Source organism: Phascolarctos cinereus, unplaced genomic scaffold, assembly GCF_003287225.1.
Source record: "Phascolarctos cinereus isolate Bilbo 61053 unplaced genomic scaffold, phaCin_HiC Scaffold_1;HRSCAF=81, whole genome shotgun sequence".
Taxonomy (NCBI): Eukaryota; Metazoa; Chordata; class Mammalia; order Diprotodontia; family Phascolarctidae; genus Phascolarctos; species Phascolarctos cinereus.
The window spans coordinates 19,560,386-19,587,500 of NW_027555514.1; the positions used below are offsets into that span (position 1 = coordinate 19,560,386).

At 44.4% G+C, this 27,115-nt stretch overlaps 1 protein-coding gene across 3 annotated transcripts in view; it reads right to left on the reverse strand.

Moving 5' to 3' along the window:
• Positions 1-27,115, reverse strand: part of CPVL (carboxypeptidase vitellogenic like) — a 131,332-nt gene that overhangs the window by 15,234 nt on the left and 88,983 nt on the right. The window contains exon 12 of one of the 3 annotated variants that reach the window (XM_020993264.2): positions 9,230-9,412. The exons of 1 other annotated variant lie outside the window; for it this stretch is intronic. In XM_020993264.2, the coding sequence (XP_020848923.1) occupies positions 9,230-9,412 (183 nt within the window). Of the gene's footprint in view, positions 1-9,229; positions 9,413-26,130; positions 26,563-27,115 lie in introns of those variants that run through there. One more of the 3 variants, XM_020993263.2, reaches the window with a different exon arrangement.

Below are 27,115 nucleotides of genomic sequence, written 5' to 3' on the forward strand. Positions count from 1 at the left end.
GAGGTCTAGACTCCAAGGATGTCTTAGGCATCCAAATGAAAGCTTACTGATTATTACCTTGGGGATAAAATAGCAAGTCCTCTGTCTGGATTTAAAGGCCTTCCACCTCCAACCTCCCTCCAGCCTCCCTTTCCAGCTTGTTCCATGTCACTCTCCTTTTTGGCCAGACAAGGTTACCGTCTTCACCCAGATTTCATCGCTGTGCCTTTGTACTGGCTGAACGCCAGTGTCTGAAGTCCAGGGAGCCTGGAATGCAAGCCTTCCTCACCTCCAAGTGCTTCCACCTCTTCCTTACCCTCCCTGACGTGCAAGAGTTCTCCCCTCCTCAAATGACTTTCTGTTTAATTAATGACTGTGCACGTGCTATCTCCTTGCTCACCCTTAGAAACTAAGCTTCTTTCTTACCTTGGTAGATCTAATATTAAACACTGCCATGCATACAGTAAGGGCAAAATAAATGTCTATTGAATTGAAAAAATCTAGTTGTTCCCTAATTTACTTTGTACATACTACTTGTATGTGTACGCGTGGTCTCCCCCGATAGAATTCAAGCTTGCTGAGGGCAGGGGCTCTTTCATCTTTGTCTTTTCAAGCCTAGGACCCAGCACTGTGCCTAACCACAAGGTAGGGACTTCATAAATGCCTGCTGAATGGCTAAGCCAATGTGGAGTATCACAGTTTGAGTCAATGTTTACACTGGGACAAAACTCATCTTGGTTTGAAGGGGAAATAGAGAGACCACTCCTTTTTGGTTATTTTCCATTTTGGCCTTCTGTTATCGGCATTGTTGACCCCATTAGAATATATGCTCCTTGAGGGCAAGGTCTGTTTCATTTTTGCCTTTGTTTCTGTCCCATCGGTGCCTAGCACATGTAGTGGGCACTTGAAAAATCATTGCTGACTTTAACTGGATAGATACAGATCGAGTAATGGATATCAACCATCAACTGGTCAAAGCTGTCCCAGCTCTCAATGACAGGAAGGAATAGTTCCCCATGCGATCTCAAGTCACCAGTTCCTGTTGTAAACCTCTAGATGATTTACATCATAGTATTAGGGTGACCAAAAAGGGCTCTGTTGATATTCTCACGAATGACCCACTGAGCAAGACAGTTTGACCAAAAGGGTCTAGACCTCTCCTCCCCTAGATGGTCTTCTACAAGGCAACAGGAGTTCTTGACCTATCTTCTTTCAAAGCATAGCTTAGGTGTCACCTCCTACAGGAAGCTCTTTCTAATCCCCATAAGAGTTAGCACTTTCTCTGCTTGAAATTACTTTGCAGCTGTGTGATCCTAGGCAAGTCACTTAGCCCTAATTGCCTTGCAAAAAAACGAAAACAAAAACAAAAACAAACAAACAAGAAAAATAAATTTGGGCAGCTAGATGGCGCAGAGGATAGAGCGCTGGCCCTGGAGTCAGGAGGATCTGAGTTTAAATCTGGCCTCAGACAAAGGATACTAGCTGTGTGACCCTAGGCAAGTCACTTAATACCCATTGCCTTGCAAAAAAACAAAAAACAAACAAGAAATTACTTTGTATTTCCTAATTGGTACACCTAGTAGACAGTAATCTCCTTAAGGGCAAGAATTGCTCTCTTGTTTTGTATTCCCCATAGCAGGTTTTTAATAAATGCTGCATTGAAGTGAATCACATTTCCCAACACCTGGAGCCTTGGATGAAAAGCTCTAGACCTGAGGCCCACCTCTTAGCAGGAGGCTGGGGTTCATTCTGAGATGCAGCTGAGCAATTTCTCCAACAAAGCCCAAACCATATTCCAGGGGCTTAGCTGCCCTTGGCAGTCACTGTCTGAAATCTGTTTAGCAGCCTCTTTCCTCCTTAATAAGAAAATAATACTCAAACCTTTTCTTCCCTTCTCCTCACTGTTAGACAAATAGGAAAGTCATTGTCTTTGTCAGCTGCTTTATTTTAATCAAGACTCGGCAACCAGGATTTCTGAAGCCACACAGACAGGCTATTCCTTTAGAAGAAGTCCATAAAAATCTTCATGAGGTATTTCTGGCTTGAAAGAAAGAATTATCAAGGGGGGGCACTTAATTATTGGGGAAAAACAAAACAAAATGAGAAAGACAAACAGTCCACTTTGGATTGTCCCCTTTGTGGACCGGCTGGTCACTGGACAAGGCTCTCTCAGTTACAATGCCAGTGGCTAAGTTCAGTGTGTACAGGTGAATTACAAATCACCCCTCTGCTCTGTTTTCAGAAGTTCTGCCACCACCTCTGCAGAAACGGAAGGAGGGCACATTGTTTTTCTCCTTGTTTCACAGATGGCCACGGCCAAATGATTCATCCCTTAGGGGCCAAGTCCACGTTGAGTTTGGTTGGACCTCAGGCAGCAGCACTGCTTCTGTGGGGCTCATTCTCAATGGGCCTCCTCCACGTTACTGAAGTTTACGCTTGCCTGGCATGGCCTTTGGGCCCCAATGAAACCCTGGAGGACGGCTTAATAGACTGGACTGTAGCTTGTCTGGATTTGATGACTCATACACATCAAAGGCATTTATTTAGATGCTTTTCTGAGTATAAACTTGTTATCGTGGGATTCAGCTCCCTCTTAGACATTCTTTCCATCCCTTCCAGTCCAAAGATCATTCCCATTGGTGAAGAGAAAACAGAAGCAAAATTGGAGTTGTGTAATGCTGGCTTCTTTCTGTTGTCCCTGATTTGGTTGCCCCGTGGGAGAGGCAATCTGGCAGAGCAGAAAGAAAGTCAGCCTTGGAATCAGGAAGATGAGAGTCCAATGCCACCTCTGGCCCATAATGGCTGTGGGACCCTGAGTAAGTGGCTTAACTGCTCAGTGCCCAGGCAACTCTCAAAGACCATAAGTTTTGAAACAGGTAATGATTGACCTGCACTGGGAGAAGGAGTTGTCTATGTGAATGAAATCACAGCTCCAGTTTAAAAAAGGATCATTCTGCCCACTACCCCAAGTACTGGGGCCAAACACTTTCTTGAATTCTTTTCTTTTCTCCAATACAACTAAAAAAGTCCCTTTTCATTGTCCTAGCTTTCTTCACAAGCCCTAGCTCAGGCAGAGCTTTAGGGTAAATATTCTGATCATCAACAAACAGAATTAGGCCAAGGAAAGTGAAATGAGAATAACTTCTATTTATGTTAATACCATCCAACAGACATGGAATCACAGCCTTAGCCCGAATGGCCCTCAGAGACCATCTAGTCAACCCCTTTCTATTACAGGTGACCACGTGTTGACCTCATTGTTGCACGCCTGTGAAACCTGGACAGTATGCCAGCGCCAGGCCAGGAAACTGAATCGCTTCCATGTGAATTGTCTTAGGAAGATTCTGAAAATCACCTGGCAAGATAAAGTGCCAGACAGAGGTTCTTTCTTGAACTAAAGTGCCAAGCATTAAATCTGCTGCAGAGAGCACAATTCCGATGGACTGGCCATGTTGCCCAAATGCCAAATGCACATTTGCGTAAAAGACTATTTCACTCAAAACTCACACACATGGAGGTCAGAAGAAGCGATACAAGGACACTCTCAAGGTCTCTTTGAAGAACTTTGGAATCAGTTGTGAGACATGGGAGACACTGGCCCAGGACTGTTCGGCATGGAATCAAAGAAGGAGCTGCGCTCTATGAGCAAAGCAGAATGGCAGTTGCTCAAAAGAAATGTGAGACGTGCAAATTTAGAGACATTTCCACTCCAAACGTCCATAGGGACTATCTGTGCCTGACCAGCGGCAGAGCCTTCCAAGCTCACATTGGCCTGATCAGCCACAGTCAGACACATGGTACCTTGACCTTGATGCTGTGATGTCACTTGGGGCCTTTTTGAATATGAAAGAAAACAACCAGCCAACAGAAAAGCCTTGAGGCTGCCTGGGAGGTGAAGCGCTTTAGGCAGGATTGGAACTCAGAGACCTGGACTTTAGAGCCAGCATTCTTTCCCCTGTATCAATCAATCGATAAGCATTTATCAAGCACCCGCTACTGTTGCTTCACATTTGCAACAAGCATTTATTGAGAACCACAATGACTTTGTATTTTCAGTATTGAGTTCAATAGCTACAAAGGCAGAGAAACAAGGCCCACCGACAAGGAGATTACCTTCTCACAGGAAAGGCAACCAGGACCTCTATAAATACATAGAGAAGACATAGAAAGTAAGTGCAATGAAATACAAAGTGGTTAAATGCAAGCTGGTTGGAGAGAAAGGGCCCTTGCAGTTGGGGTATCAGGAAGAGCTTCATGCAGAAGGAGATGCTTGGGCTGCACCTTTAAGGACCACCAAGACGCCATGAGGCAGCGGTAAGAAAGGGGGCACCTTCCAGACTTGGGGAATGGCCCATTCACAACAACACGCATTTATCAAGGGACTGCGCAAGGCTCTGAAGACAGGAAGATGAAAATGAAACAATCCCTGCCCTCAGGGGGCTTCTGCTGCTTCCAGATAGATCATTTCACCTGATCCTCAAGATGACCAAGTCCTATTCTTCCCCATTTTTCAATGGGGGAAAATGGAGAGGTGAAGTGAATTGTCCTGGGCTACATGGCTAAAAATGCCGTGGGGCTGTTGGGACTGGCCTCTAGGTCTTGATCATGGGCTCATCTGATGTCAACGTGTCCCACTGTGGACATCATTGTGAGGAGGTGACCTCAGGTCTTTGACGTCCACATGGGCAGAGAGCTGAAGAAACTGAGGAGGGGGGCAATGATCTGCTGTAAGTGCTAGGGCTGGGATTTGAAATCAGATCTGACTCCTGAGCTACTGTTCTTTCCCCTCCATCAATCAGGCAATCAAACAAATGATAAGAATTTATTAGGCACCAACTGTGTCAAAGGGGCTGGGAATATGAACACACACATATGAATCCCTCCCTGCAAAGAGCTTCCATTCTGAACAAACATCTCAGCAGGTTCTACCTGATTTAAATGTCTGCAGGAAGGCACTCTATTTGTTTTCCGGATAACAGACCACATGTCTGTTTTCCAAAGACCAGGCTAGCAAGGTTCAGAGAAATTTATTATCAGGTTGGCTGCAGGAAGATGCATTTTTGCGCTATGACCACCCTCGAGACTGGGGCTGTGCTATCTGTTGTGGGGGGGGGACACCAGTGCAATCATGGACCCCTAAAGTATGAAACTGCAGAATTGTGGAGTTTTATAGCAGGAGCACAGCAATCATTATGTTCATTCAGCTCATCCAAAAGAAGAGGAAATCGAGACCAAGAGACAGAAGGTAACTTGCTTAAGGTCACACAGCTAGTTAACTGCCAAGCTTTACAAGAGACAAACACAAAAAACTCACAGGCAAAGAAAGTTGCTGACTGGGTAGAAGGAAAATTTCTCTGGCAATGAGAGTCACCCCAAAGGGGAATGAGGTAGTGAGGTCCTCGTGAAGTCCAGGGAAACAATTGTCAGTCAGGATGGAAAGGAGATAACTTGTCTGAGTACAGCCTCTAAAGCTTCTTCCAGTCCTGGCATCTATGATTCTGGGATCTCGAAACCCCAGTACAGAAACTATAAAGGGGGAGGGGCAACTGAGACTTCCCCAGCATTCCCTTTGTCTGATTTCTAAGAGCCAGGCTGGACCCGTAGGCAAGTCCATGGTCATTTTCTGGTTATGAATGTAATGGGAATCAGTTTCCCAAGAAGCCTGCTGGGGCCTCCCTGAAAGTGGGAGGCTGTCATCCTTGTTAGAGGACAATGTGGGCCCCCACCCAGAGACAGGTCGACTTTGGTTTCAGTCATAAAATGAAGACCTGTGGTGCTTGGCAGTAAGCAAGCTTTCTTTCTTGGCAAACAGAGACACACGCTTCTGTTTTATGCAACAAATGCTGAAAGGCAGGTCTCCGGTCGAGGTTTGTTTTTTTCATTATTAGACGCTTGACATTTGTGCCGTGTTCCAAGAACCGAGCTTCACAGAGAATGCCTTTGTTACTGCATGTTTTTTTCCTGTGCTCCCCTCGTCTCCAGCCCCCACCACTCGCAATATTGGAGCAGTAAGGGAGAAGGATCTCGGCCAACATTTGAAAATCACCTATATAAAATGCAGATCCCTTACTGTCAGGTGAAATCCTCCCCAGCATTAACACATGTGGCTCTCCCTCCTTTTGTCACCCCTTTCGGCAGACAGAAAAGCGCTGCTTCGTCCCCAGATGGGTTCTGCCTTCTCAAGGAGGATCAAGGGGCCTCAGCAGATATTGGACACCATATCTGGAAGCCAAGTTGCCTTTTCCACCTCTGGGGCGTGATATCTCTCGGGAGAGGCAGTCTGGCCTGCCAGGTGGGTTCAGACAAAAAGCCAGGCGCCCGCCCCAGCAAATGCCACACAGCTGAGATCTCCGTCGACACCGGGGCAAGGCTGCTGATAACAGGTGGCGGCGGCAGCTGCGGGCCTGCCGCGTCCGGAACGGATTTCCGCCGGCCTCCAGGGCCACCTCCTACGTGAGGCCTTTCCTGATCCCTCCCAGTTGCCAGTCCTCTCTCCGTCTCTAAATCAGTCAGTATATTCTCTGCATTTTCTTAACTGTGTCAGTGTTATGTGCCTCCCCACCTCCTATTGCCATCTCCTTCCTCTAAAGTGCAGTGTGGAGGCTGCCTCCTCTATGAAAACTTTCTTCCTTGACTCCCCTTACTCATTAACGATCTTTTCCTCCTTACTCTCTCACACACCTCTGTGCGCACAGGATTGCAACTTGCAGCTATAGTCGTCTACCTGTTTATCTTATTTCTGCTAGTATAGCTTAGGAAGCTCCCTGAGGGTAGGGGACTATGGGTTTTTTTTTTTGCCTTTATACCCCTCCCCCAAACTAATATTGTTCTTGCCCCTAATAAATATTTATTGGATATACTGTGTCTTAAGAGCTCATTGAGAATCGTGGACAGAGGCATGCCATGATTTGGAGGACCTTCTGAGTGTCCTGATGGATTTAACACTTGCCCTTCCTGAGCTCAACAGGGTCCTTCTCCATCTCAAAATAGGATCTGGAGATAAGGTTAAATACGGTCAGGTCAAAAACATGTATTAAGCACCTAATAAGTACAATGTACTGTCTCAGCCTATATGTGTATAGGCTCAAACAACACATGGATACAGCTAGCCGTGTACCACCAAATACATTCACGTTTCCCAACTTATACCATAGATTGACAGCTGAAGGGAACCTCTAAAGCCTCCTTATATAACAGATAAGGAAATTAATGCCTGGAGAAGTGAGATGACTTGGCCAAGGTCATGTAGCTAGTATGACACAGAGGAAAGATTTGAACCCTGGTCTTCCTGATTTCAAGCTTAGCTCTCTGATGTGGCTAACCTTCTTTTGCTAATTTCTGGCCTCATACCTAGTGGCTGCTCCATGAATGGGTCTTCGCTGACTGCTACCTGGTACAAAATTTTTGCAACACAAGTCATGTTCTGAAGCTTCAAAAAAGCAGGCCTGTCACAAACGAGTTAGGTCAAAGATTAGGCACCCAAATCACCAGTGGCTCACAAAGGTGATGGACTTTGACAGAGGTATAAGAAATGGTCAATAGGAAAAATGTGGAAAAGTATGGGGGAAGATTTCTGTGGACTGATGCAAAATGAAGTCGACAAAAAGAGGACCTGAATGTGAAGGTTAAAAAAAAAAATCAAAACTGAATATTATAGTGACCAAGCCATTGTAATAAAATTATAATGACCAATGTTGGCCCCCAAAAACAGATATGATAAAATGTCCCTCTCTGCTTGGGAACCATGAGTGTGGAACACTGTATACACTGTTGAACATAGTTGACAATGAACTGCTTTTTTCTTTTTTATAATTTGTTATAAGGAATGGCTCTCTGGGAGGAGGAGGGGGAGGGATATATTGGGAAATCAAGGTGATAGAAAAACCCAGTATCAACAACATTAAAAAAAAATTTCTAGCCTATCCAAGAGACTTTTTCATTTTTTTAAAAATCAATTTTAATGTCCTTTTGTTTTTACATTGCTTAAATTTCCCTATCTTTCTCCCTTGACCCCCTCCCTCAAAGTCATCCCTTACAACAAAGAATTTTTTTTTCAATGAAAAAGAGAAAAAAAAATTTGGCAAAGCCAATCAACACATTCCCCCCTCAAAAAAAAAAAACAATCCTGACATTGTATGCCTCATTCCATATCTATCGACTCCTCCCATCCTCACCTCTCCAAGGAACGTGGGGAGGAGGCTTCTCACATCTCTTCTCACTTCTCAGGGGCCAAGCCTGTGCTTTGTGATTTCACCACATTTGGGATAGTTTTGTGATTACTGCTCTTTCCATCTACATCATTGTAATTATCGCATACATTGTTTTCTTGGCTCTGTTTACTTCCCATGGCATCAGTTCATATATGCTTCCCCGTATTCATTGTAATCATTGGATTTTATAGCACATAAATATTTGATTACATTCATGTAACCAAGGGAATGTCTTCATTTAAAAAAAAATCAGTACTCTTGGCTAAACGTACCTCAATACCTTAAGGATCTATAATTTAATCAACACGGGTACTCCTTCCACCAACGAAAATGGCAGCTCTCCTAGAACTCAGCAGAAGGGTTTTCAGAAGCCAAAATATCCATCCCTCTGTCTGGCCATCTCAGGGATGAGGCTTTCCAAACTTGGCTAGCCTGCTCTTTGAATAAAATCACACCACCCACCCAGAAGTTCATGCTTTGGAGTCTTTCCAGTTCAGCAAGAACTGCCAGCCCCTGTACTTTAATGTGATAGCCTTCAAGATTCCAGGGTCACCTTAACTCTGCAATCAGACATCAGGAGGGCACTAGTGAAGCAGAGAATTTCAAATGCCTCCTTCCCACATTCTGCCTCATTGTTAAGATCGTGTCTGCAGCAGGGGAAACCTAGAAACTTCTATTCAGTAAATGACCCTCCGGCTTTGGAAGAGCTGCTAGATATTTGGGGCATAGTGGAGGGGAGGTGGCAAGCTAGGTGGCATAGTTGATAGAGAGCCACACCTGGAGTCAGGAAGACCTGAGTTCAAATCTGGCTTCAGACATTTACTAGCTGTGTATCCCTGGACAAGTCACTCAACCCTGTTTGCCTCAGTTTCCTCATCTTCAGGAGAATGAGCTGGAGAAGGACATGGCCAACCACTCCAGTGTCTCCGCCAAGGAAACCCCAAATGGGGTCATGAAGAGTCAGATACAACTGAAAGAATGTAACAACAAAAGATGTTCTGGGAGTCTTTTCCCCTCCCCACCACCTGTTATTTTTATACCTGGTGAAAATCTCCAACTTGCCGTACGTAACCAGCCACTTCCACATCAGAGCTGTGCACCCTCCAAACTTTTTTGTCCACCTTCTTGTAATCACGGAGTCCTTTCCAGTTTGTGACCATCAGGGAACGTTCGGTGAGGGACGCCGCCACTATGATATCAAGCTGTCCACTGTAGATCAGCACCTGCGGCAAGACCCAGATATGAGGCAGGGAGTTAAATGGAGGGGCTTCGATGGAATCCACTGGCTTGACGAGCCAAGGGGAAGTGCCTGACTGCTGCATCAGTCAGTCAATCAATCAATCTCCAATCCTTTATCAGGCATCTACTATGCGTAGACATTGTGCTAAGGATAAAAAGGAAAAGCAAAAAGAGTCCCTGCCCTCAAGATGCTTACATTCTAATGGGAAAGACTACAGACAAATCAGAACATAAAAAATAAGCAGAGACTAGAGGGAAGATAACCTTAGAGGGGATGGCATTAGGGCAACTGGGAAAAGACCTTCTGGCACACACATATGCATGTGCATGTGCGTACATATGTATACACACATGTATACACATCGACTAATTCAGTGTTCAAAATGTGGCATCGACAGTTCAGAGGCAGCATTCACTTTCACCCAGGTGTGCAAATTAGCAATAGAGTTACGCAAAATCAATGAACCTCAGAGCCATCGACTACATCCAACTCTCAGTAAGAATCCCTTCTACAACACCCACGTCAAGAAAGTTTCGATCTCAGTGGATACAATGAGGAAGATCACCACCTCCTGAGGGAGGCCACCCAAACGCTGGACAGCTCTCATTGCCAAGAAGCTTTTCCTTCCACAAAGCTGAAATTGGGCTCTTTGCAAGCTCTCCCCAGGGCTCCTAGTTCTACCCTCTAGGAAGAACAAGCCTGATCCCCATTCTGGGTGTCAACCCTTCAGAGGCATGAAGATGGATCCCTGGTCTCCTCTAGGCTTCTCTTCCTCAAGCTAATCATCCCAAGTTCCTTTTAATCAATGTTCAAATGGCACGACCAAATCCCTTCACCATCTTGGTGTCCTCCTTTGGACACTCCCCAATTTTTCAACATCTTTCCTAAACTATGGTACCTCAATTCCAACCATATTGGTCTGCCTGGAGCTGAGTACAACACTACTCTCACCTCCTTATTTCTAAATGCTGTGATTCCCTTAAAAGTAGCCTAAGATCACACTTGTGTTCTTGATTACTACAGAAGAGAATTGATTCATGTCAAGCTTACAATCCACTTAAACCCCAAAATCTTCTTCAGATCAACTGGGCCAGTAGCAAAGAGGGTCTGAAACAAATTGAAGAAGGTCTGACTTTTCCCCTGAAATTTTTGACATTTTTCAGAAGAATGTGCAAAAAATTGAACATTAGCTGTAGAGAGATATCCAGCTTCTGTTATCCATGGATACAGATGTGTGTGAGTTGAAGGTACAGGCATTTGGAAAATGAGGGTAACAAGTAAGCACAAAATCAAGCTTAATTGATTTATTTCAATGTTAAATTATAAGTTAAATTATATTTATATATAATTATATATTATAATATATTGTATAATTATATAATATAAACATAACATAAACATATAATTATATATTATAAAGTAAACATATCATTACATATTATATAATATATATATAAATTATAATGCTCAAGTTTTTTGAAAGACTCGAGTTTATTTTTAAGCTTATTTCTTGTCCTTTGGCAGAGTGGTCATGTCTCTTTCCTCTGTGACAATCACTTGAATGGGAAGTAAAATCTTATTTAAGGCAAATAAATGCTGGTACCCACTTGAGATCCCATGTTTCTGGCATTTTCAAATTCTCCTTTGGGTATCCCAACCTTGTATTTACCCTCTACTTAAATCAAAATGGTACTCACCACAAAATAATGAGAACATCCTTTTCATGTGTCTTTCTGCCTTCAATGAATATTCAGTTATACTCCCTGGATATGGGACAAGGATTCTTGTCATTAATATTACTATGCTATTTCAGAAAACATATTTTGCTTTCAGCTAATATCTCCTCTGGTAGGCTGGTAAAAGAATCACATTGGTTGGGGCTTGTGAATTATGGTTTGGACTGGATGATGACTGACACTCATAATGTGTCTTCAATATGGAGCAGCATTCAGGGGTCCTGCCTTTGAGGGGAAACCCAGGGGCAAAAGGAGAAACATCAGTAACCAAAGGCAGCCAAAAATACTCACCCTAAAACAAAAACCAAAAAACCAGGCAGGTATAACCTTATGTCTACCCTTCTCCATTTTTGTAAAAGGTAATTTTCAATTTGATTTTGAATATATTCCTGGAATTCTCTCCCTGACTTTCTTCAAGTCTCAGCTAAAATCCCACCTTCTGCATGAACCATTTCCTGATCCCCCTTCATGGTTGTGCCTTCCCTCTGGTGCTGATCTCCATGTAATCCTGTGTACATCTGGCTTGTACATAGATGTTTGCATGTCACCTCCCCAATTAGACTGTGAGCTTCCTAAGAGCAGGGGCTGTTTTTTTTTTGTTGTTGTTGTTTTTGTGGGGGTTTTTTGCCTTTCGTCGTATCTTTGGTGCTTAATACAGGCCCTGGCACATCATGGATGCTTAATAAATTGTTGTTTAGTAAATGCTTACTGACTTGTTGACAAGCCTTTTTCCTCCACCCCAACAAAGAGGATTTCCCTAATTCCAATTGAACTTTGTCTCACTTGGGAATCCTAAAAGAAAAGACCCTAGTTTCACTCCCCAAGTTGGGTATGGAACATTCAGGAACTTCTGCCTTCAAGGCTCAAGTTTCTGAAAAGATTTAAACACAACTTAATAACACAGGACTTTTGTACCATCCAAATCCTTAAGCAGCAGCCCAGAGATACCGCTCCAAGTAAGATAAAAGGGCTTTGTGCTTCTAATAGAGAAACACATGTTCCCTTTATGTTCTTCAGTTACCATCACTACCCTCCCCCTCTCCCCATCCTCCTCAGCAAAAATGAAGGAAAAAAGTCAGATGGGCTTAAAGCGTCTTCTCCAAATCTCATGTAGACCCGTGCAATAAAACATTTGTATTGTTTATTCGAAAGAGCTGCCTCAAAGACCTTGAATCCTTACAGCCTTTGCAAAAACTTCCCACAGCTGTTGGCTCTGACAATGTGCAAACAATTACATTGGATCTGGACCATCGGAAAGGGCTGCAGCACTGCCCTGAACACACCGCAGGGCCTGATTAGAGTTGATTGGCTAAGATAACCATCTAGAAAGTCATTCATCCCTGGACCTACACTGAAGAGAGACCGATCCCCAAGACAAGCCAGATGCGTACCTAATTCGTTCCATCTCCTTCTGGGGCATGTGTCAGGTTCGTCGCCCCTATCAGGCATGCCTCAAAGGAAGGGAAAGATCCCCGAAGATGCTCATCAGGTATGTGGTTTCTGAGAAGTCTTGGGGCACAAAATCATCGTGGATGAATGTCTCCAAGTGCAATTGCCAACACAGCCTCAGACACTCTGGGGAAACCCTCAGCACAGAACTTCCTGGATACCTCTGGGGGGATTTAGATGGTACAAAAGTCCTGTGTTGTTAAATTGTGTTTCCTTTGTGAAGAGGAAGCAGGACCCAGACACAAAGAAGATGCCCAAAGAACTCTGGGGAAACCCTCAGCACAGAACTTCCCGGATACCTCTAGGAGGATGTGGATGGTACAAAAGTTATTGAGTTGTTATTAAGTGGTGTTTCCTCTGTGAAGGGGAGGCAGGACCCAGACACAAAGAAGAGCTAGGATGCCCAAAGACCCACAAAGAAAACAGCTGTGCTACCTTGCTGCAACCAGACTCACCATCCTTGTTCTTTCCCAATGGGGAATGCTCTGCAGGCACTTTGGTGGGGACCAGTCCCAAATACCAGAAACAACAACAACATATGTCATCTGCAAACAACTGTGGCACAGGCGGAAATGGTAGCGCTTTCACTGTTCCTGCTCCCTTGGAAATTTCCACTGCTGCCTTCCCTGCAGTGCTAACAATCCTTATTCATATTCCTTATTTTCATAATACTTAACAAATACAAAGCACTTTCACAAAGCTTCAGGTGGTCCATAGGGGGAAACTGAGGCAAAGTGACTTCACAAGGATGTTCAGGTGCTAAGGAGCCAAGATTCAAGCTTAAGTCCTTGACCTTCAGATCCAAAGCTCTTGCCATGACACCATCATTATCTTATTTGAGCTTTATAACAATTTTGCAGGTAGGGAAGATATATTTAGGTTCTTTTTTTTAAAATAGAAAGGGAAACCAAGGCTCAGAAAGGATGTAGTGACTTTTCCAGGGTCACACTGCTACTAGGTAGCCATCTTGGGATGCTGTCACCAAGTCTAGTATTCACTTTACTAACAACAACTGAGTCTTCCATTTTCATGCAATTAAGTTTGCTAATTATTATCAATAATGTCTGGATCTTGGGGTATAATGGAAAGAACATTGGATTTGTAGCCGGCAAGACCTGAATTCAAGTCCCACTTCTTATACATGTGACCCTGGACAAGATGCTTAACCCCTTCTCAGCCTCAGTTTCCTCATCTGTAAAATAAGGATAATATCAATATCTACGTCACAGGTTTGTTGTGAGGATTGAATGAGAAATGTATGTAAAGCATTTTGCAAACTTTAAATGCCATAAAAAGCAAGGGATGGTGATGGTAGCCCCTAGCACCTTTTAGAAGTTGAATATTTTCCTACTTAAAGAAAAATGGGAAAAGTATGAGTTGCATCAAAGATGACAATTAGGAACCCGCTCCAGGTGATTCTCTGCTCAAACAGAGATTATGCCTGACCAGGCTGTCATGCGAAGGCCATCCCTCAGTTTACAAACAGTATCCCTAGTGATTCAGGGACTGAAAGATGGAGCTGCATTCACTGGTCTTTGTGATATAAGGTCTATTGTTTTTGGCAAGTAAAAACATTTTCCTTGCAGAGCAAGCAAGACATTTTTAACTTCTCAGTTGTACATAAGTCAGATGCAACAAGTAAGAAAATCAGTCTAAGGATCAAGCAAACAGCTCCCCCTTCCCCCTCCCACTTGGGGGACTCCCCCAGGAAGAATTCCAGTGGTTGTATTTTTAACCACTAGCCATATTTATTCTGCAATAGACTATGACAGTATCCCAGCTGGGTGCTCCTGGAGCCAGAAGGATGGAAGAAGCCTTAACAACAGGCTTGTGAGGGAGGCACCATGATTCCTGTGTCTCAGAAAGATGGAGGAAGTCGCCTGTGGTCAGACTGGATTCAGATACAGGCTTTCCTGCCTTCCCCACCTTTACCACAATGCCTCCTGTCAAGGACTTAACAAAGGACCTTCTCACTCTTCTTAGAGACAGCTGCTGGCACAAACCACAGAGTCAACAAGACCTGGGTTCTAATCCAGGCTCTTACGCTTACTAGCTATGTGATGCAGAACAAATCACTTCTGTTTGCCTCAGTTTCCTCAACTGTAAAATGGGGATAATAACAGCACCTCCCTCTCAGGGTGGTTGTAAGGATCAAATGAGATAATATTTGTGAAGAGCTTAGCACAATGTACATCGTAGGTGCTACATAAATGTTCATTCCCATCCCTCCCTTTCTCATACATTCCATCTTTTATCTCTATTCCTTTGTACTGACTGTCTCCAATAACAGGGATGAACACCCTCATCACCTCTACCTTTTGGAATCCTGTCTTGCACAGAAAGCCCAGCTCAAGCAGGGGATCAAAACTTTTTTTATGTCACTTTGGCAGCCTAGTGAGTCCTACAGACTCCTCAGAAGCATGTTCTTAAGTGCATACAATAAAGGGAAACCAATTCTACTGAAATATAATCATCAAAGTTTTTTTTTAAACAAGGTCAGGGACCCCAGGTTAAGAACCCCCCATTCTTCAGGAAACCTCCTGACTGCTTCTACACTGCCTGTTCTTCCCCCCAGCCCCACCCCTGAAGGTGCTGGTACTTTCCCCACAAATTACCTTGAATTGATTTTATATGTTATTGATTCCCATGTTGACTCCTAAAGAATGTAAGCTGATGCTCTTTGTGTGGTGGCTAAGAATTGGAAATTGAGGGGATGCCCATTGATTGGGGAATGGCTGAGCAAGTTGTGGTATATGAATGTAATGGAATACTATTGTGCTATAAGAAATGATGAGCAGGCTGACTTCAGAAAAACCTGGAAAGACTTGTATGGTCTGATGCTGAGTGAAGTGAGCAGAACCAGGAGAACATTGTACACAGTAACAACCATATTGTGTGATGACTGACTTTGATAGACTTAGCTCTTCTCAGCAAGGCAAGGATCTAAGACATCTCCAAAGGTCTCATGATGGAAAATGCTATCCACATCCAGAGAAAGAACTATGGAGTTTGAATGTAGATCGAACCATACTATTTGCTCTTTTTATTTTTCTGTTTTGTTTCCTCTTTCTTGTGGTTCCTCCTATTGGTTCTAATTCTTCCTTACGATGTGACTAATGTGAAAATGTTTAATAGGAATGTATATAGAGAGCATATATCAGATTGCATGCTATCTTTGGGAGGGAAGTGTGGAAGAAGGAGGAGAAAATTTAAAACTCAAAAGCTTATGTAAGTGAATGTAGAAAACATAAATTAATTTTTAAAAAAGAATGTAAGCTGCTGGAGGGCAGGGATAATTGGGGGGTTTGTGTTTGTACATAGTAGGCACTTCATAAATGTTAACTTGAGGAACAGAAAAGGGCTACTTTCAGAATGAACTCAGAGAAAAGGCACAGTCTCCAGGTGCTAAAAACATATATATAGATACATACACACACATATATATTTGTATATGTGTATATGTGTATATATATATATGTATATATATATATATACACACACACATACATATACATATACACACACACACACACACACACATACACACACATAAATATATACATATATATATATACCTAATACTTTCATTGCTATTTTATGGCCTAAATCACATATCTCTCTGAGGTTTGGGGGTCAATACCACAAATGAACCAAGTCTTCTTTGGATGGAATTTCTTGACCTTGACTCTTGGCAGTTAAGGTCAAAAGGAAGCATTCCCATTTCCAAACTTGCAAAAGGCAGTAAAAGAAAGTTTCCTTTAAAAAGAAGTTGGTTCAGGCTACAGAATCACAGAATCTCAGAGTTGAACGAGATCTCATTTAGTCTAAAGCCTACTCGCCTCCTCCCCTCGTCCCCCCCAAAAAAGAAAATCCCTCTCCAACATATCTAACAAATGTTATCCAACCTTTGCAGCTGGGTGGCACAGTGGATAAAGAACTAGGCTTGGAGTCAGGAAGACCTGAGTTCAAATCTAGCCTTGGACAATTCTTAGTTGTGTGACCTTGGGTAAATATTTCACCTCTGTCTGCCTCAGTAAAGCGAGGACAATAATAGCAATTGCCTCCCAGGGAGGTGAGGATCAAATGAGATAATAATTGTGAGATGCTTAGCACAGTGCCTGGCACACAGTGGGTGCTTCATAAATGCTGCTTCTCTATTCCCCCTTTGCTTGAAGAGGAAAGGGGCACCCATGGCTTCCCAAGGTAGACTCTAAGTACTAGAAAGCTTTTCCTTACATCAAGTATCAGCCTGCTTCTTTGTAATTTCTCCCCATCGCTTCTTGTTCTCCTTCTGGGGTCAATTAGAACAAAGGTGGTCACTCTTCTACAAGACAGCTCCCCAACAGTCAAGGCAGCTCTCAAGCCCCCTCTCGTCCCTCAGGCTAAACCTTCCTTTGACTCATGGATCATGGTCCTTTCCCATTCCTAACAATGCTCAATGCCATGCTCAAGGTCTCCCAGGTAGTCAGGATTCGAGTCCAGGACCCCCGATACTAAATCTAGACCACTACTTACTGCACCACTTGACCACTCTTCTCAGCCCAGCATTAGAACATGCACCTAAAAAAGGCTCAGGTGGAAGTCCATGAGAAATGCTGCATGTCTTAATTATGTCAACCTTAACTCTGACATTGTGTGGCATTTGGGGTGATTCATTGCAAGGAAGAACTGAAACCCCCAAGTGGCACATGATCTCAGGGCTGCACAAAAGGCCCTTTTTTGCCCTCAGTTTCCTCATCTGTAAAATTAGAGGGTTGGACAAGATAATTTGACAAGACAACTCTTCCAACTCTTACATTTTAAAAAGAAAAATCCTCACCACCATCCTTTAATTAGTGCTTTAGGATTTACAAACATACTGCATGTTATCTCACTCGACCCTCACAATAACCCTGTTATTTCCCCCATTTTACAGATGAAGAAGTGGAGGCAGACAGAGGTGAAATGCCTTGCCCAGGGACTAAGTCAATGTCCAGGGCCAGTGTCTGTGTCAGGATTTGAACTCTAAGCTCTATTCACTGTACTATCATTATGCCACCTCATGATTGACTCTTAATGCCATGTTGTGATAGCATTCTACCTGCCATGTCACCATGTAGGTTCACTTTGAATTTGCTGTCCACTAGGACTCCTAGATCTTTTTCTACAGAAATTGCTAGCTCACCATGGCTTCCCCAAGTTAAGTTTTCAAATCCAAGCATGAGAGGTCATTATGGAATGGACAAGAAAATGTTCTCCATTGATCAGTTAATCGATTAAGCATTTATTCAAAGTATCATAGAATTGAAAGGGCCCTCAGAGTCCAATTTGCCCCTGAAAAAGGTAACCAATAGAGAAATGGCCTGGAAGCCAGAAGACCTGGGTTCAAATCCTGCCTCTGGCACACCCTAGCCATGTAATCCTGGTCAAGCCATTCATTGGTCTAGGTCACCCTCTTAAGAGGATAAGTTGCAGAGAAGGGGCTGGTTGACACTGGTAGGTGGAGTTTCCTCCTCTGGCTCTGGCATTTCCCTAAACCGGTGAAATCAGAGGACTAGGCCCTATCCCCTCTTCACCCGAATAACTCCAATACGGCACAACTCGTTATTTCCCAAGACAGTCTCTTCTACTCTGGGCTAGTTCATTGTTGTTGTTTTAATCAGTTTTATTTTATTTTTAGTTCCAAATCTTCTTCCTCCCCATCCTCCACCACGTTCATTGAGAAGGTGGGAAAAAACTGGGACAGTTCTAGTGGCTAAGAAGTTTTTCTTTAAATGATACTTGTACCTGGCATCAGCATAACAGATACGATCCAGGAAAGATGTGCTGGTAAAATTAAATGCTTCCTATGTACCAGGCACCAAGAATACAAAAGGATTTTGGAAATCAGCTCAAGAGGGGTGTGATGCCTTAGAGACAAAAGGATGAAAGACCTAATACTGAGAGCCTTGTCAATTTTATGTAACCTACACCCGGCTCGCTGCTCACCCGCCAGGTTGAGTTTTCTAGGCTAAGGTGAGGAGTGGCATTTTGGGCTCCTAACTTATTGAGCACAGCCTCACTCCAGCATTAAGTCTGTATCCGGCATTCGCTGAAAGGAAGAGACACAATAAAAACACTGAAGTGGACCTGGAAAGTGGGTAGCTTTTGTCACGGCTGCCAAAAGTCAGATGTGAGCCAATGAGCTTCTCCCCATCCCCATGTGCCTCAGCTTTATTAAACTATGAAATGGTCATCGATCAGAGGAAGAAAGGTAACTTCATGACTCCAGGCCAATTTCCTTGTCTTTCTTTAAAGGAGAAGGCAGGTTTATAGAATTCCATTTATCTAACCCCCATATAGTATCAGCACAATACTTCATGAGCCAAATTCCACTACACGGCTAAAATTTTTGACTTAAGTCTGTTTTCAGAATCCACATGGGAACGCATCACCAGGTTATTCAAGATTCTAACTCATCCCTAAGCATCCCCCACTCCCATGAAAAATTTGAGCCACATGGTGTAGTGGAGAAAGCACTGGACTTAGAGTCAGGAAGACTTGGGTTCAAATCCCACCTCAGACATTTACTAGCTATGTGACCCTGGGTAAGTCACTTCACACCCCTGTTGGACATGATAGCTCCTTCCAGTTCTAAATATCTATGCTCTGTAACCTGGATTTGAAACCTGGCTCTGTCAATTAATACCTGGTGACTGGGTCCATTAAAAATCCGTTCATAATTCCGACTGGGCCCTCACTTCAGCAAGGCAATCGATTTGCACCATCCAGGCTGACTCACTACCATCATGACTCCCAAGTTGACTTTGTGTATAATTTGCTTGTACATGGCTGTTGGCATTCTGTCTCCCCTACTATACTGTGAGCATCTTGAGGGCAGGGACTGTCTTTTGCCTTTCTCTGTATCCCTGGGGCTTAGAACAGTGCCAGGCACATAGAAGGCTCTTAATAAATGCTTTTCTACTGCCTTCCTCTGTGCCCTTGCACGAGCAGCATCACCCCCGGGCACTTCAGTTTCTTCATCTATAAGATGAAGGAGTTGGGCTCTAAGGTGTTTTTTCTTTGTTGTCGTTCAGTCGTTCTGTTATGTCCAACTCTTCATGACCCCATGGACCATAGCATGCCAGGCCCTTCTATCCTCCATCATCTCCTGAAGTTTGTCCAAGCTCACGTTTGTTGCTTCCATGACACCACCTGTCCATCTCAACTTCTGCCATCTCCTTCTTTTGCCTTCCATCTTTCCCAACATCAGGGTCTTCTCCAATGAGTCCCATCTTCTCATTATGTGACCAAAGTACTTAAGCTTCTGCTTCAGTATCTGACCTTCTAAAGCACAGCCTGAATTAATTTCTTTAAGTATTGACAGATTCGATCTCCTTGCTGTCCAAGGGACTCTCAAAAGTCTTCTCCAGCACCACATTTGAAAGCATCAATTCTGTGGCGCTTGGCTTTCCTTATAGTCCAACTCTCACAGCCATACATTGCTACTGGAAAAAAAACCATGGCTTTGACTATACTGACCTTTGTCAGAAAAGTGATGTCTCTGCTTTTTAGTCCAGATTTTCCATAGCTTTCCTTCCAGGCTTTTAATTTCATGACTGCAGTCCTTGTCTGCAGTGATCTTTGAGCCCAGAATATAAAATCTGACCCTGCTTCCATTTCTTCTTCCTCTATTTGCCAGGAAGTGATGGGACCAGTTGCCAAGATCTTAGCTGTTTTGATGTTAGGCTTCAAGCCAGCTTTTACACTCTCCTCTTTCACCCTCATCAAGAGGCTTCTTAATTCTTCTTCACTTTCTAAGGTCTTTCCCATTTCTGAATCTGCAGTCCTATGATCCTAAATACAGCAGGAGAATAAATAAGACACCCTTCTAATTTCATCAATTTTATCTTTTGTATGTATGAGCCCACATTGGGCTCAATTTGACATAAATACTCACAGAGACTTCAATGCCAAAGGTAACTTTGTCATCAGATCACAAAGTTAGAGCTGGAAGAGTCCTTACAGATTCATGTAGTCTAACCGCTTCCTGAGACATGAGTTCAAATCTGGCCTCAGACACTTACTAGCTGTGTGACCGTGGGCAAGTCATTTAACCCTGTTTGCCAGTTTCCTCCTCTATAAAATGAGCAGGAGAAGGAAATGGCAAACCACTCCAGTACCTCTGCCAAGAAAACCCCAAATGGGGTCATAAAGAGTAGGACGCGACTGAAATGACTCAATAATAAATCCAACCCTCCACCATACTGTTAGTCAAAAGCATCTTCTCTGCTTAGCCTTTTCATCTCTTCAGAACCTGCATGTGATCCAAGCTCTGATTTCAATGCAATGAAGTCTTGCAACCACGTAAGAGGTATGATGCAAAAATTGAGCAGGGCTTCTCCTGAGAAACAAAGAATACCACTTTTATCTAACTGTGACATTAAGGAAAAGGTCAATGTTAAAAAAAGGAAAGAGCCCCAGCTCTACCAACGACCTGTGATCTTGGGCAAGTCCACTCCCCACCTCTCTGGGTCTCAGTTTCCTCTTATGCAAAATGAAAGGGTTGGTCTAGATGGTCTCAAAGGTCCGTTTCAAGTCTAAATTTATGCTTCTGTTGTCTGGTCAGGCCTGGGACAACAGCAGATAAAAATAGGGAGTCTAGATGCTGCTATTTGATTGTGGCCTTGCCACTCACTACCGGGATGGCCTGGGGCAGGACAGTGCCATTGCTCTGGGCCTCCATTTTTTCAGCTGTGAAATGAAGGGGAGAAATGACTGTCAAGATCATAATTTTTCAAAACGACACTCATGAATAAACAGAACTTTTAGCAAATGTATTTTAAATGATAAACTAAAGGGGTTTGGACTCAGTGACCTCTGAGCCCCTCCCAGCTATGATCCTACACATTTCTTCTCTCGGAGTCTCAATTTCCTCATCTGGAAAGTGAAAGAGTTGGGCAGTATGACCTCTTTCAGCTCCAGATCCTCTGATCTGGCTAAATAGTTTAGGTTAAAGGGAAGTCATTTTGATGCCAGCCCACATCCCACTCAGTACATATAGAAGAGAAAACTCCAAATGAATCCTGTTGGGGCCACTTACAGGCTTAATCTTCAGTCCAGGAAAAGGCAAAGCAAATGATTGGGAGATGGTGTCTTTTTTATTTCTTTGATAACTCTACTGTTCTTCAGGGACACACCTGAGCTGACCATCGCTTTCAGCTCTGTCCTTGGGTACCAGAAGCACCTGGTTTTTCTTATTGGGTGGGCACAGGAGGGCATCCCAGCAGAGCGCTGGTCCCTCTCACAGAACATCCTAATACCCCACAAACATGCCTGCACTCTTTCCCCCATGATCCAGTGACCTTAATCTCTAACATTTTGTGGTTTCCTGTTTGGGGAAGTGATCGTTCTGAAGCCTGGGCTGCTCCAGTCTGTATGAGGCTCCCAGCTGGTGCTAGCTATCTGTATTCGTTCTGAATGCTCTCCTGTTCTTGGACCAAAAAAACAATAAAAAGGAAACCTCACAGATGCTAAATCACCAAATCTCCTCCAAGGAGGCAGGAGTTTGGGGCTTTTCCCTTGCTCGTCTCCACACGTGGGCACAATCCTTGTTCAGCGAGGGGCCCTTTCTTCCTGGAGGGATCTGGCAGGCCCAGGATGCTGCCCTCTGTCCCATGCATCACAAAGCATTCCAAACCTTCTGCCCCTGGGGATTAATTTCACTGAAACTCCTCCTCACAAAGGGAGATTCCCATGTGTCTCCAAGGCTCAGGATCAAAAGGAAAAAAAACTGACCTGCAGCTGAAGAGTTGAAAATTCATTAAATATCCTGTCTTGATCCCAAAACATTAACCTTCCTGCACAGCTGCCCTCTCACTTGAGCCATCCCCCCCAGCCAGTGTTTTTCCATCACTCTGACATCCAGATCTTTGCTTATGTACAGTATTTGGGCTGGAGATCTTGCATCTGGCCATTTGGGTTGTCTTGTCCAAGAAGCCTGAGTGTCCAATGCCTGCTGGGAGGACCAGGGGGAAAACAGAATCCTACTATGTACCACCCTCAGAACCACTCCTGGGGCCCAAGCCTTCCCCATGTGGCCTCTGATTCAACAGAAAGGAAATGGGAAGAGAAGGAAGGGAGAGACAGTCTGGGCTAACATGCAGCCTTGTGCCTGCCAATCCGCATTTTTGCCAGCTCCGGTTCTGCTCGGCCTTGGGAGGGAAAAGAAGGCTTTCTCAAAGCTGGGACTTAGGCCAGCAATTATACAAATGGCCAGTTTCCATCAAAGAGAATGATTCTTCAGGCAGATCTTGACTATAAACATTTTAGGATTTTAAAAGGGGATGGAAGGGAAAGCTGTGTACCCAAGGATGCAGGAAACCATCCCAAAGCTCTAAAACATGAGCCGGGGCAATCATGCAAGTCAAGCACTGATGACACTGTACTCTTTGATCCAATGACCCCATCAGTGGTCAGTGAGGCAGTGAATAGAGCAGTGGGTCTGGAGTCAAGAAAGCCCGAGTTCAAATCAGACACGTATGACCCTTGACAAATCACTTAACCTCTGTTTGCCTCAGTTTCCTCATCTGTAAAATGGGGATAACAATAGCAATCTACCTCTCAGGGTTGTTGTCAGGATCAAATGAGATCATCATTGTAGAGTGTTTATACACAGTAAGTGCTATAGAAATATTAGCTGTCATGATCATCATCATTATATGGCCCAAGGAGGTCTGAAAAAAAGGTCTTAGATATATTATTCACAGCAACACTCCTGATCATCCTATCAATTGCCCTGCTCCCACAGCCCCAAACCCTGCCCCTTTCCCCATATTGCTTAGGGCACGACAATCACATCTACAATGCCACTGCTTGCTCCACAGACCAATTCTCCATCCCCGTCATCTCTAGACTATGCCATCCTTCCCTGTCTGCCGCTCTGCTCTGTTGATGATCTTCCCTGATGAGAATGTAAACTCCCTGATGGCAGGGGTTACCTCACTTTTTGTCTTTGCATCCCAGGGACTGGCACGGTGCCAGGCACATAGCAAGGCTTTAATAAATGCCCTTTTCCCCTTTTATTCAAAGCTGAACTCTGAACAAACAAAAAAACACTAGTTGACCAAAGAACAAGTAATGAGATATACCACCCTCCTCTCAGTAGAGAGATGAGGGACTGCTATGACACAGCCTTGTAGAGTCTTGTTGGGCAAGGTCACTGTCCGATATTTCTGCTCAGTATCTTTCTTCGTAATAGAGAAGGGGCAGCTAGGTGGCACCAAAGTGGATAGTGCCCAGGCCTGGAGTCAGGAAGACTCATCTTCCTGAGTTCAAATCTGGCCTCAGACACTTGCTAGCTGTGTGACCCTGGGCAAGTCACTTAACCCTCTTTGCCTCAGTTTCCTTATCTGTAAAATGAGCTGGAGAAGGAAAGACAAACCACTCCAGTACCTCTGCCAATAAAACCCTGAATGGGGTCATGAACAGTTGGACACAACTGTAACAATTCAACAACAGGAACAATAAGGGAAGAGTCATTCAGAAGCTATGGAGAGAGGCATTTCCAGAATTGACTGTGATTGGAAAAGGTGAGGCACCAGTAAAACTTAATTTTTTTAAATGAAAATTTTAAAAAACCAAGACTAGAAGAGAAAACCACCTTGTCTTGGTGGTAAGAAAAAAAGATGCCACTCATAAATGGACATTCATTGCCTCTTCATTAGGGAAGAGAAATCCCCAGCATTGTCAGGGTCCTTCTTTCTCTTCACTCAGGCCTACAGATGGGAGAATTCTTCTGTTTGGCCTCACATTCCATCATCTGCTCCAGATGCACCTTCTCCCTCCCCCCCCCCACCTCGGCACAAGGGTTTGTGTCTTGCCCTGCTAGCCATCAATAATCCAATTTTAACGAGCTGGAAATAAGCTAAGGAAGGTCAGCTTCCTCTCCTGACGTGCTCCTGGCCTGTGGAATGTGGGCTCCAAGGATGACCCACGGGTCACTCCCAAAGGGCTGGGGCAGTCTGGGAGCTGAGCTACCCACACAGACACAGAAATAGTTAGCATCCTGCCCCAAACGATGCACCACGGATCTGATTTCATTATTAAAGTGAGTGTTTTAGTTGACCCACATTCACTCTGAACAATCCTCCCCCCAAACACAGAGACACTGTGCAAAGGATGACTCCCCTTGATTCATACATTGTAAAGTGCAGAGAAATCCAGGAAATATGGGACCCTCTTCCAGCCACTATCAAACGATGCAAGCACCTTCCAAGGACAGCCTTTCTTGGAAGAGCCGAGCACAGTCAGTGGAGGTGGACCAAAGAAGCCTCAAAATGGGTTCATCTGGAGGAGGAACCGACGGGCCTTCAGCCCTTCCAGTGCCAGGAGCAGACAGTCAGGAGCCAGCACGTGTTCAGCCTGGGGAATCCCAGGCGAGGACCAATTCACTCAACAGTGCAGCTGTTTCCCCACTCCCCAACACTAATGCCGTCACTTCCTCTCTGCTCCATCCCCCTGCCCCCTCCCAGTTTTGTTTTGGTTTTTTTGGCCTATGATTTCACTGAGGCAGGGAATTTTCTGCATGGGAGCCTCCTCCATTGCTGCACAGCATCTGCGACCTTTTGTCTTGGGCAGTTGTCTGGGGCCCTGGGAGAGTAAAAGGTTTGTGCCATCTTGTACATCCAGGAGGTATCAGAGGCTGGACTAGAACCTAGGTCTGCCTGACCCTCCATTATGCCATGGGCATCTCTCACATCCATCCCTCTTATGGGTAAATACCCAGAGTGTTAGACCTTGGATGGTCAGGAAGGCTCAAACCCAAGTGTAACCCTCTGTGTGAAGCCCTTCTCCAGTGCCCCACCTGCTAGTGCCTGCCCCTCAGTCACCTGTTCTCCATTTTGTATAGACCAGTATATGTACAGATAGACTTCTCCAACTAGATTGTAAACTCCTCGAGGGCAGGGTCTTTTCCCCTCAAAGGTGCAGCTAGGTAGTACAGTGAACAGAAAATCTTGCGTGCAAATCCAGACATAGACACCTACTAGCTGTGTGACTGTGTGCAAGTCCCTTAATCTCTCCCCACCTCAGTTTTGTCATCTGTTAAATGGGAATAATTATAGCACCTACCTCAGAGTAGTGTTGTGAGAATCAGATGAGATAGTATTTGTAAAGGAATCTGTACAAGGTCTCTCTACCTGCCACAGAAAGGTTAGCTATTATTACTACAAGGCATTGAAAAAACTGAACTGGAAAAGCTGCTAAAGATCATTAAGCCCAAGCTGCTGCTATAGAAGGGGAAGCTGAGGTCTAAAGGTCTAAGGCTGACTGGCTGAGATGATCATGGTGGCGAGAGCAGAGTCCACCCATGACAGATCCCAGGCTCCTTTCCCTGTGCCCCGCTGCCCTGGAGGGTCCTTGTTCATCCCCCCAAAATCTGGAGGAATCCCAGCGACAGCTTCCTTTCCTGTGGGGCTTTGGAATTCACCCAGCACTCTGTAGGGAGGTAGGACAAAGGCCATCCCCACTGGATAGGGGAAGAATCTGTGGTTCAGAATGAATGAATGAATCAAGCATTTATTAACCACTTATCATGCACAGAGCACTAGGCTGAGTACTGGGGACACAGGGGAAGAGAGACACAGACCCTGCTGTCATGGGGGAAAGTCAGGAGGAAAGGTCCCATAGTCCTTGGGGCCACAACAAAGAGATGGTCGCGTCTCTTCTCTACGGACACTTCCATCGATAAAATCCTGTTTCTGATGGTGGACCCCTGGACAGGACCAGGGATTTCAATGACAAGAACTTTCCTTTCTGGGTCTTCAGTAGTTGTGACCTTATCTCCACAGGGGATGCTGTCCAGGATGAGTGTGGGCTCTGGGCTGGAAGCGATGCTTTTCCCAAGGCTCTTGGGTTTAGGGTCTTTTGGGTCTTGTGAACTTGGGGTCACATCATAGCCCTCATTTTGGAGCCCCCAGTTCTGTAGGTCCTAAAAATTACAGGATAAACTGCAGCGAGGAAGGAGGAAAGCTATAAACAGCAAATGAAGCTGGCCCCAGATGCCCAGTTAGGACCTGGTTACACAGCTGGTGTTCACAGCCTCTGTAACAATTCCAGTGCCCCAAGGTAGCACCTTCTGTTTCCTCTCTCCAGTGAAAGTCACTGGAGAAAGAGTGAGAGGAAAAAGAAAGAAGGTCCAGGCATGGCTGAGTATTTAAAAAGGCATGTGATTTCAGGTGTCTAAACTAAATGTGTGACCCTCAAATTCCCATTCTCCGGGTGACCAACTTAAGCACTTCCCGTCAGCCAGGCTGGTCTCCTTTCTAGAGGAAGGCTAGAACCTGGCCATCCAGAGTCCTTTTCTTAACAGAACCCACAGTGTCCCTGATGCTCCATGGGCCTCCCGCTTTTAATCAATGCAAGAAAACATGGCATCAGTCGGCAGAAAGATCAGGAGCCTTCTGAGGTCTTATTCACCAAGGCCATCCTACTCACTTGCAGCCCTTTTTTCTTTTTCTCCTGAAACACAGTCCCCCCCTTGT